At 45.7% G+C, this 11872-nt stretch overlaps 2 protein-coding genes across 4 annotated transcripts; one reads left to right on the forward strand and one right to left on the reverse strand.

The window, feature by feature from the left end:
• Positions 1-2412: 2412 nt before the first annotated feature.
• On the reverse strand, positions 2413-11282 carry LOC147992023 (uncharacterized). Of its 3 annotated transcripts, XM_087527302.1 has the most exons (3): positions 11060-11282; positions 9026-9078; positions 2413-7514 (listed from the first exon to the last, which is right to left on the reverse strand). In XM_087527302.1, the coding sequence occupies exon 3, from the start codon at positions 4244-4246 to the stop codon at positions 3383-3385; it is 864 nt and encodes a 287-aa protein (XP_087383428.1). In that variant the 5' UTR covers positions 4247-7514; positions 9026-9078; positions 11060-11282; the 3' UTR covers positions 2413-3382. The 3 variants fall into 3 exon arrangements, with proteins under 3 accessions (XP_087383428.1, XP_087383425.1, XP_087383432.1); XM_087527299.1 differs by lacking the exons at positions 9026-9078; positions 11060-11282 and adding an exon at positions 7587-7723; XM_087527306.1 differs by lacking the exons at positions 9026-9078; positions 11060-11282 and having other exon boundaries at positions 2413-7042; positions 7160-7621.
• On the forward strand, positions 6317-10168 carry LOC125523827 (uncharacterized). The gene is made up of 2 exons (XM_048688898.2): positions 6317-9035; positions 9635-10168. Exons 1-2 carry the CDS (start codon positions 6317-6319, stop codon positions 10003-10005), a joined length of 3090 nt encoding a protein of 1029 aa, XP_048544855.2. The 3' UTR covers positions 10006-10168.
• Positions 11283-11872: the final 590 nt, after the last annotated feature.

An 11872-nucleotide genomic window follows, 5' to 3' on the forward strand; every position in this document is an offset into this window, starting at 1 on the left:
TCCCCTTTGGCCCATGAGGCCCTCCAACATTTGCCGGGGCTCCCGAAACACCTTTCAGTCATGCTGGCCATAGCCTGGTACCCCCGGAACACTTCCGGACTCCACTACCCTTCGTCCAATATATCGATCTTCACCACCAGACCATTCCGGAACTCCTCATGACGTCCGGAATCTCATCCGGGACTCCGAACTACCTTTGGTAACCACATACTATTTCCCATAACAACTCTAGCGTCACCAAACCTTAAGTGTGTAGACCCTATGGGTTCTGGAACCATGCAGACATGACCGAGACACCTCTCCGGCCAATAACCAATAGCGGGATCTGGATACCCATATTGGCTCCCACATGTTCCACGATGATCTCATCGGATGAACCACAATGTCGGGGATTCGATCAATCCCGTATTCAATTCCCTTTGTCAATCGGTATGTTACTTGCCGGAGATTCGATCGTCGGTATCCCAATACCTCGTTCAATCTCGTTACCGGCAAGTCACTTTACTCATTCTGTAACGCATGATCCCATGACTAACTCCTTAGTCACATTGAGCTCATTATGATGATGCATTACCGAGTGGGCCCAGAGATACCTCTCCGTCATACGGAGTGACAAATCCTAGTCTCGATTCGTGCCAACCCAACAGACACTTTCGGAGATACCTCTAGTGCACCTTTGTAGTCACCCAGTTACGTTGTGATGTTTGATACACCCAAAGCACTCCTACGGTATCCGGGAGTTGCACAATCTCATGGTCTAAGGAAATGATACTTTTTTTCGAAAAGGGGGGGCTCCCCGGCCTCTGCATCAGAAAGATGCATACGGCCACTTAAAAATGAGGGAGAATTTCACTTCCCCGGCCTCTGCACCAACTAGGGATGCATACGACCATTTTAGTATGAGTACCAAGATAAACATGGTCCTCAGAAATTTTTTAAATGAGTATCAAGATATTTTTCGATGAATGGTTTCACCACACACCAAACTTGATCCTTAATAAATGAGGGAAAACCCATGTGCATCACCTGTCAATTCTAGGAATTGAACTCGGGTCGTTAGGCTGCACAACCGCATGCCCAACCACTGAGCTATGATACTTGACATTAGAAAAGCTCTAGCAAACGAACTACACGATCTTGTGCTATGCTTAGGATTGGGTCTTGTCCATCACATCATTCTCCTAATGATGTGATCCCGTTATCAACGACATCCAATGTCCATGGCCAGGAAACCATGACCATCTATTGATCAACGAGCTAGTCAACTAGAGGCTTACTAGGGACATGTTGTGGTTTATGTATTCACACATGTATTACGGTTTCCGGATAATACAATTATAGCATGAACAATAGACAATTATCATGAACAAGGAAATACAATAATAACCATTTTATTATTGCCTCTAGGGCATATTTCCAACATGGAGCACTCCAAGGCATAGGCCAGGCCCACATGAGCCCTGTCCAAGAGTTGGTGCTAGGGGCAGGGGCATGGAAGCCTAGGATGCGCGGTGGCGGTTGTTGGGGAGAGCCACCACTGCCCGATCCATCACCAGTGCCGGTGCCACATCCTCGATGACGCCCGCGACCACCACCGTTGTCGTTGGTATCAGGCGTGACAAGCGGTGGAGAAGGGGCGGCGGCGACGCGCCCGGCGACGAGCGCGTGCACACTCTAAAGATGCACAGTTTGATCCGCACGATGCTCCTTGAGAAACGGGAAGGAGCAAGTTTGGGGGAACGCCAGAAGAGGCGTGCGCGGCGTGATATGAGGATCGCGCCATGGTACTGGTGCCCAAGTCCACGCAGAAGGTAGAAGACCTGTTGCGTCTCACTCACCGGCTGGCCGAGATCACGCAGCTGGTCGGAGTACATCTTTAGCTTGGTGCAGTATTACATAATGGTCATGTTGCCCAGGAGGACGGTATGGTACACGATGTCCACAAGGTGAGTACCATGTCCTCGTGTTGCATCACGACATCAAGGAGACCAGGCGCGACAGTGGTGTTGAGCCAATGGACGACCGCGTGATCCGCCATCACCCACTCGGGGTTGTTGGGGCACTGCACAGCCTCGGCGTCGACATGACCGTGAAGACCGAACATGCTGATTGATGTGTCGAAGTGGCTGCGCCACTACGCGTAGTTGCTGGCGAGGAGGTCGAGAGTGACGGGGACGTGCCAGTGGATGTTGATCGTTTGAAGAACCGACGAGGAGAGGGGAGATGCAGGCGACGCAAAGGCAGTAGCATCGGCAGGCAGCAGGGCTGGTGGGGCATTGGCGACAGGAGCGCCGGGACCGCCGGTGGCAGAGGTGTCGCCATAGCGGTGGAAGTGAGATAGGCAACCGTAGCAAAATGATTGATCTGGTCAAAGGTATTTTTTTTGAGCATCAGTACACACACAAGCGCTCATATATACGCGCATACACTCACCAACGAACACACGCACACCCTACCCCTATGAGCACCTCCGAGAGACTGAGCCGACATATCATCTTGAGATTTACGAAGTCACCGTAGGCGCCTCGTCATCGACGGGAACGTCTCCTCCCACTGAAAGCGCATCGCCAGAAATCCTGAAATAAATCCAGGAATAATGCGAGCACTAGGATTTGAACCCTGGTGGGTTGGGGATACCATTGTCCACCTAACCAACTCAACCACATGTTGATTCGCTGGTCAAAGATATTTGATACCATGATAAAGGGAGAAGGACTATATTGGAATCAACACAATTCTCTTAGCTCTGCTGCTGAGTCTATATACTCCCTCCCTTCCAAATTACTCGTCATGGTTTTAGTTCAAATTTAACTAAAACCACAACAAGTAATTTGGAACGGAGGAAGTACAATTTACAGAGTTTTCGTGTGTCACTACCAGGAGAGATCGTGGGCTACGGCCGTGCCCACTTCTCACATACATGCGCTGACTAGATTACAAAAGGAATGCTGGTATGTTTAGCAGCACTATTACCCCAATCATTGAGATCGTAAATCAGTCAAAGGTGGTTGGAGAAGATTTACGTTCCGTTGATCGTTGTTGTGTCCTTCTTGGTCTTCGACTTAGAGCATCTCAAACAGGCGCCGGTCGCGTCGCGCGCAAAAAACAGATATACTGCGCGCGCATCGTCTGGTTTGGCGCGGCGCGCAGCGCTGGCTCTAATAGCCGCGCTAAAATGTAACGCGTGCGCCGCTTCAGCAGCGCGCAAAAATGTAACGCGTGATTCGCCGGTGCATTGTATATGGCATTTTCAACACAAAATGATAAACATTTTCAACACAATAAAAATTTCACACAAACAAGTTGATGAAGTTCATGCCCACAAGTTCATCCAACCAAGTTCAAAATGCAAATCAAGTTCAATACACAAATGAAAGACACATCATTCCTCGTCCTCATCCTCATCTTCGTCCTCGTCCTCATCCTCATCTTCGTCCTCGTCCTCATCTTCGGAAGACGATTCTTCCGCCTTCGAAGATGAATCTTCCTCCATCTCCTCATTGCGCACCGCATCACGTGAAGCTCCGACGGTGTTGGCAAGATCTTCAATGACATCTTCATGGGAATGTGTGCGAGGAGGCACATCGAAAGACATTCCGCCCATGGCGGCCGGAGGTGCACCCATGCCTCCCGTGAGAGAAGCAAAACTCATGCCTCCCATGGTGGCCATAGTGTCGGGGGTGCTCCAAAGCCAGGCATGCCTCCCATTGCACCTAAACCGCCCACGGTACCTCCGAAGCCACCCATGCCACCCATGGCGCCAAGGCCACCGCCACCCATGGCGCCGACGCCACCGCCACCCATTGCGCCGAGGCCACCGCCACCCATTGCACGAACCATGGCCGAACATGTTGTGCGCGTCGGCCACCGGCTCAACGAGTGAGCTTGCCGGCGCTTCGGCAGCCGCCGCGCCCGTCGCACGCCCCGCAAGCTTCTTCCTCCTCGCCTTGGAGGTGCCGGAGCCGTCCGTCGCCTTGTTTTTCTTCGCCGATGTCTTGCCCTTCTTTGGCCGCGCCGCATTGGGGAGCTTTGATGAGGGGGCGGCGGCTCGGGCCGGCGCCGTCGCGACGCCACCCGCTGCCGAGGTCATCCGCGGCGGCATGAAGAGGCCGCGCGCGAGGCCGCTGGTCGGAGGAGCTCCGACGGAGGCGAGGCCAACGCCACCCGGGCTAGGGTTTGTGGCGGCGGGGACGGGGGGGTCGCGGCTATAGGACGGGGTGAGTGGGGTGCCGGCGCGTGCGTCCATGGGTGCGGGTCGCCGGCGCCGGCGCGCGCGGGGCTTTGGAGGGGGAGAAGAAGAGCGCAGCGCGAGCGTCGAATGTGCCGCGCGCGAAAGCGGGCGCCGTAAATACACCGCGCGAGGTACCGCTTCCTGCCGCGCGCCCAACTGGTTATACCGCACGCGCGGTTATTGCGCGCCCGCTGGAGCCATCCGCCGGGTTGCGCGCGTGCTAAAGTGGGTATATTTACGGCGTGGCGCCTATTTAGCGCGCCTGTTGGAGATGCTCTTAGCATTAGTCAGCTTCCTTTGCGTATGTGTCTGTGTCTATTCTTCCAAAGTTCTAGTATGTGTTTTGGTCGTCTCGGGACTCGATATGTTTTTCTTTTTTGCCCTTTTCTTCAATCTATTTAATTCACATGCAGCCCTTCTGCATGGTTCGAGAAAAAAAAGAATGAAGATGTCACCACAGTGTCAAGAAAATGAATTGTGTTGGGAACTGAAAAAGACGATCCTTTTTTATTAGTTTACAGACATGCTAGGAGCAATCTATGGAAGGTCACAATAATAATAAAGAATTTCTGGTGTTCTTTGTTTTCACAAAATTCTCACAAGGTGTTCCGTTGGTTTCGTGCAAAGCTAGAACTATAGAATAAATTGCTCTGATAAAATAAACCACTGTAAAGCCCACGCTTTATTGTGGATATTATTTGGATTTTTTTTAGTTTATTTCGAAATGTTTTTATATGTGTGTGTGCTAATTAATATTTATTGTGCTTATTTTCTAATATGCATTTCCACGGATCAAAGAATGCGTCTTTTTTTTTGCGGGGTAAAGGATGTCTTTTAACCCAAGAACATGACTATTCGTAGGTCTCAATTCTCAAGAACCAACACACTTGATTGATTCTCGACGATTGTTCCTTTTGGAGTGACATGGCTTGGCATGGATGCTAATACATTAGGAATCGGTTTTATCAAAAAGAGAATATGTCATGATATGCCTGTGAAATTAAAATGCGAATTCGCCGTACAGAAAAAAGGTACTACTTCCTCCCTAAAGAAATATAAGACATTTTAGATCACTGCTGTAAAGCAGTGACATAAAACATATTATAAAAGTTTACAGAGCGAGTAGGTTTATATAGCTGAAAAAATATTATATTCCAGCCATAACTTTGGGTAAGAAAAGTTGGCATGCCAAGGCGTATTATAAGTTACTACCTTTATAATGCAAAGTAACATAATAATAATATGGGTGTGTCTAGATATGCTTTAGTTATTGCACATCTAAGTGAGTGAATCAAGATAGAGAGGAAAAGAAAAAAAAATATCCACACAAATCTCAACATAAGATCAATGACATAGGACTTAGATGTGCAATACTTATGGCACATCTAGATGTGCTTTAGCAGAACTGTAATAGTATCTTAGGCTGGCCATAGTGGGGGTAACATAACTAGTATCATGTACTTGAGAGTCGCAAACATGCTTACGTGACAGATAATTAAAGAAGAGAGAAAGGGTCATAGTAACATAGGTAGATACCATAACATAATAAATGTTATGCTACTATGTGTCATGCATGTCAATAAATGAGACCATCTATGATACTACTTTATGATACTATGCATTATGGATATAGTATCATACTAGTATCATGCATGTCAATAAATGAGACCATCTATGATACTAGTATCATATGCATGATACTAGTATATGTTACTCCCCACTATGACCAGCCTTTGATAGCTTCATTTATTAGCTTGTAGACTCATCTTGTCTTGAAAAACGCTATGTTACAGTAACATATTATGTTACCACCTCTCATTAATTATTTGCAACATAAGCAACAATTTTTTGAAGTGAGCTATGTTACTAGCTAAGTTACTCCCACTATGACTGGTCTAAAAAACCGAACCAATGTGACCGAGCTTTTGACTCTTCTTCCTCCGAAGTCAATAAGGACTGCAATCTGCACCTGATAGTCTTCAAAGCAAGACTCTTTCTTTAATCGCAAAAGGAAAGAAGAAGAAAAAAGCAAGCCTCTCTCTTTCGGGGATTCAAAATGAAGCAATAGAGGAAACTGCAGACACCATGGAGACCAGACCATGGCAGCTCCGGCTTCTTGCCCTTGTCACCACCACCACCACGGCCCTTCTCTTGAACCCATCCACTTCCATTTCCAGCTCCACCAGCACCGTCGACGACCTCCCGGCCCTCCTATCGTTCAAATCTCTCATCACCAAGGATCCCTTGGGCGCACTCTCCTCATGGGCCATCAACAGCAGCTCCAATGGCAGTACTCATGGCTTCTGCAGCTGGACCGGCGTGGAGTGCAGCAGTGCTCACCCGGGACATGTTGCCGCGCTTCGCCTACAAGGTCTTGGCCTCTCCGGGGCCATTTCACCATTTCTTGGGAACCTCTCCCGTCTCCGTGCACTCGATTTGTCCGACAACAAACTTGAAGGTCAGATCCCTCCTAGCCTTGGCAACTGCTTTGCACTACGCAGGCTCAACCTGAGCGTCAACTCCCTGTCCGGTCCCATCCCTCCCGCCATGGGAAACCTGTCAAAGCTTGTTGTTCTGGCTATTGGCAGCAACAATATCTCGGGTACCATTCCTCCTTCTTTTGCAGATCTTGCAACAGTCACCGTCTTCAGTATAGTAAAGAACCACGTGCATGGGCAAATACCACCATGGCTCGGCAATTTGACAGCACTGAATGATTTGAACATGGGTGGGAATATTATGAGCGGACATGTTCCACCAGCTTTGTCTAAGCTCATCAACCTTCGAGTCCTGACTGTAGCAATCAATAACCTGCAAGGTTTGATCCCTCCAGTGTTATTTAATATGTCGTCACTTGAATACCTCAATTTTGGGTCAAACCAACTGTCAGGCTCTCTACCACAAGATATTGGCTTTAGACTTTCTAACCTGAAAAAGTTCAGTGTATTCTACAACAAATTTGAAGGCCAGATTCCTGCCTCCTTGTCAAACATATCTTCTCTTGAACATCTCTCTCTCCATGGGAATAGATTTCGTGGCCGAATCCCATCAAATATTGGCCAAAGTGGACGTTTGACTGTATTTGAAGTAGGAAATAATGAGCTGCAGGCTACAGAGTCAAGAGATTGGGATTTTCTGACCTCCTTGGCTAACTGCAGCAGCCTATCTCTTGTAAATCTTCAACTGAATAACCTTTCAGGGATTTTGCCAAATAGCATCAGTAATCTGTCGCAAAAACTTGAAGGACTTCGAGCTGGAGGAAACCAAATTGCTGGGCATATACCTACAGGAATAGGAAGATATTACAAGCTTGCAATACTTGAGTTTGCAGATAATCGCTTCACAGGAACCATACCTTCAGATATTGGAAAGCTATCCAACCTCAAAGAACTATCTCTATTTCAGAATAGATACTATGGGGAGATTCCTTCGTCAATAGGCAACCTATCACAACTAAATCTGCTATCTCTTTCAACCAACAATTTGGAGGGTAGCATTCCAGCTACTTTTGGCAACCTTACTGAGTTAATCTCCCTGGACCTTTCCAGTAACCTCTTGAGTGGGCAAATCCCAGAAGAAGTTATGAGCATCTCCACCCTGGCTCTATCTCTCAATCTCTCAAACAATTTATTAGATGGGCCTATTTCTCCACATGTTGGGCAGCTAGTCAATCTTGCAATAATGGATCTCTCATCAAACAAGTTATCAGGTGCAATCCCAAATACCCTTGGTAGTTGTGTAGCATTGCAATTCCTACACTTAAAAGGGAATCTCTTGCATGGACAAATTCCAAAAGAACTCATGGCATTAAGAGGGCTAGAAGAGCTGGATCTCTCTAATAATAATTTATCAGGACCTGTCCCTGAATTTCTCGAGAGCTTCCAGCTTCTAAAGAATCTAAACCTTTCATTCAACCACCTATCAGGTCTGGTGCCAGATAAGGGGATCTTCTCAAATGCAAGTGCTGTATCTCTCACAAGTAATGACATGCTATGTGGTGGCCCTGTGTTCTTTCATTTCCCTACATGCCCATACCCAGCGCCTGATAAACCTGCACGTCACAAACTGATTCGCATCTTGATGTTTACTGTGGCGGGAGCATTCATCCTTCTCTGTGTCAGCATTGCTATACGCTGTTACATTAGGAAATCAAGAGGTGATGCCCGCCAAGGTCAGGAAAACAGCCCTGAGATGTTTCAGAGGATCTCATATGCTGAGTTGCATTTGGCTACAGATTCATTCTCTGTGGAGAATTTGGTTGGCCGTGGAAGCTTCGGCAGTGTATATAAAGGGACTTTTGGTTCTGGTGCAAATTTGATTACTGCGGCAGTGAAGGTACTTGACGTCCAACGACAAGGAGCCACAAGGAGCTTCATATCTGAGTGCAATGCTCTCAAAAGGATTCGACATCGCAAACTAGTCAAGGTGACCACAGTGTGTGATAGCTTGGACAACAGTGGCAGCCAATTCAAGGCACTTGTGCTAGAGTTCATTCCCAATGGAAGCTTGGATAAATGGTTACACCCGAGCACAGAAGACGAGTTCCGGACACCAAACCTTATGCAGAGGCTAAACATTGCTCTTGATGTGGCGGAGGCACTGGAATATCTCCATCACCATATTGATCCTCCAATTGTTCACTGTGATGTTAAACCAAGTAATATTCTTCTTGATGATGACATGGTTGCACATCTTGGTGACTTTGGACTAGCAAAGATAATTAAAGCAGAAGAAAGCAGGCAATCACTCGCCGATCAAAGTTGCTCGGCTGGAATCAAAGGCACAATTGGGTACCTTGCACCAGGTATGCTGTTTCCTTCTTACTCCACCACATCTTCAGCAATGGCCTGAAAGATATTTAAGCAGTAATTTATTAACATGTAAATAAAAGAAATGCTAACCTGCATCATGACCAAGCATGACTTACAAAATATAGTCGGTTGCATTTGTTCGTTAATTCAGGTACGCATCAACACAATTAGTGGATTGATTACCTCACGTTTGTTCCTCTCCGGCTCTACCATACATTGTTATTGTCGACTTAAAAATCTCCGGCTCTACCGTACATTGTTATTGTCGACTTAAAAATCAGTAACATTGTCTAAAAAGTTCAGTAAATTTCCCTCGAAATTCTTCACGATTCTTTTTAGTAATTATAAGAAGCTTTAAGCCTTCAACTCTTATGGTTCCATAAGTAAAAAAAAAACTGATTTCTCTTGTGGTCACCATATCAAATGAGAATCTGAAAAATATATGTGTCCATTTACAATAATTTGTTGTGCCGAAAATACAGTCAACTACTATATGTAAACAACTAAGGAATGTGTGTGGAATGGATTACATCTATACCATATAGTTTATAAGAAGACTAACACGAACCCTTTCCTTTCCTTCCTTTAACAGAGTATGGCACCGGGACTGAAATATCTGTGGAAGGCGACGTGTACAGCTATGGTGTGCTATTGTTGGAGATGCTTACTGGGAGGAGGCCAACTGACCCATTTTTCAATGATACTACAAATCTACCAAAGTACGTTGAGATGGCCTGTCCTGGTAATCTGTTGGAAATAATGGACGTCAATATAAGATGCAACCAAGAGCCTCAAGCAGCTTTAGAATTGTTCGCTGCTCCAGTTTCAAGACTTGGTCTAGCTTGCTGCAGGGGCTCTGCAAGACAGCGCATAAAGATGGGCGATGTGGTAAAAGAATTGGGTGTGATAAAACGGCTAATCATGGCGAGCCAGAATTCTGCGTCTTGGTCCACAGTGAAGTAATATTGATTGGACGGCCTGTTCTATTTCTGTTATAGTAAGGTTAAAGGTATTAGTTTTTCATGTATTTTACCATCGCTGACCAGCACTCTCTTTATCATACACGACTGTCCCTGTCCATGGACTTACAAATTATTGGGCGTGAGCTTCTGATGGTTCATGGGAATCAATTATGATCAGAGAAGGATCGAAACTGGTCATATTACACTCAATCATTATATACAGTGGTGTTGCATACATAGTGTATTGTATTGTTACATGCCAAATAAAGGAATATAGAAGTTGCAGGTGTTGTCTTCGCGTTTGTGGCTGTACCATAGTAGGTTGAATTTGATGTGGTTTTCAGCCATTATGTATTAGCATGCAGTGACAGAGCTTGAAAGAAATTTCAGGAACGGCGAAGCTGTATGTTCTTCGAACACGAAATTGTAGGACTACAACAAGTTAAATTTTGCAGAATACTGAGAAACTTAGATAATTATACTGATCTTGTCCACATTAGTTTACAAAATACAATTCTAAGTTTAAACTGTATGCATCAGCTACTCCATAACAAAAGAAACTGTGCCCAAATACTACTTAACCAGGGAGTACTGAATTAATCACTATAGATCAGCTCTTATCCTTGCGCTCCTAAATTACATAAGAACATTCATATTAGTACTTCTCCATGATTTCACTCTTTATGTTGACTATCAAGCTATTGGCTAGAAAATCATCTTCCATCGTATACGTTGCTTTGTCTTAATAATCCTTCAAAGTAGCCTTGTCTTAATAATCCCAAATTCTAGCAACAACACAGGAGGCTTGGTTCTGCTTCGATAAATGATAATTCGTTAGCTTCACACTCGCCTCTCTTTCTTTTGTAAGATGCTTCAATGGTTTCCCCCTTAACCATTTTTTACGGGACCCCCTTAACCATCAATGCCTCCTTTTGGAAACAACAATTTTAATTTAAGTACAAAATTCTATGGCCTAATTAGAACTTTCCCCAACTAATTAAGACGAACGAATCTACACTAAAAAGACAAAATAAAAGAGTTGAACTTCAGCTCACCGGATCTCTGCGCGCGGCGCCGGCGTCTCCTGCCCGGCCGCGACGAGGCGAACCCAGGAGCCATGACCAGCCTCTGGCCTCTCAGCTCTTTCCGGCCCCTCGACAGCCCCCACGCCGGCGAGCCCCAGTGACCAGTCCGCGCTCCGCCGGTCACGCCAGACTGAAATAAATAGTCGAAGACGGCGGAAGACGCGATTCAGAGATTCAGAGTTGGGTCTTTGTGTGTCAGGCAGACAGAGGCACAGAGCAGAGAAGGTGATGATAAGTGGGCCTTATGGGCTGTAGTGAAAGTGTTGTTAATACCGGGTACTAAAAGAATTTCTGCTTGTTTCTAAAAAAAAAGAATTTCTCATTTTAAAAAAAGAATTTCTGCTTCACCTATAAAACGAATTTATGCTAATTTTAAAAAAATTCTGCTAAAAAAGGGTACTAAAAGAATTTCCTTTCAGCCCTAAAAAAAGAATTACCTTTCAGGTTGCGACACATGCATAGGAGTCGCCTCGGATGACACATAACCCGAAATCACTAATTGAGAAGTACTCATTGCAAAGATCGCTCCCACCTCATTCAGGTTACGACACGTGGCACGCTGCATGTGCATCATTTTATTGCAACCTGTGAGTTTTCCCATTTTTTGCAAATCTATTTATTCAAAATGTTTTATCTCTTAAACTGTGCGTCCAAATCTTGAACAGTTTTCGCTGTTGGATTCCTTACGTCGAGATCTTTAAAATTAGATCACATGTTGATAGGTTTTAAAGAACTTTTTTTAGAAAAAAAGAACGAAAAGCCGAACCGGAAGCACGGGTTTTT

The sequence above is a fragment of the Triticum urartu genome, chromosome 1A (assembly GCF_056163025.1).
Source record: "Triticum urartu cultivar PI428250 chromosome 1A, HENAU_Tu73, whole genome shotgun sequence".
Lineage (NCBI taxonomy): Eukaryota > Viridiplantae > Streptophyta > Magnoliopsida > Poales > Poaceae > Triticum > Triticum urartu.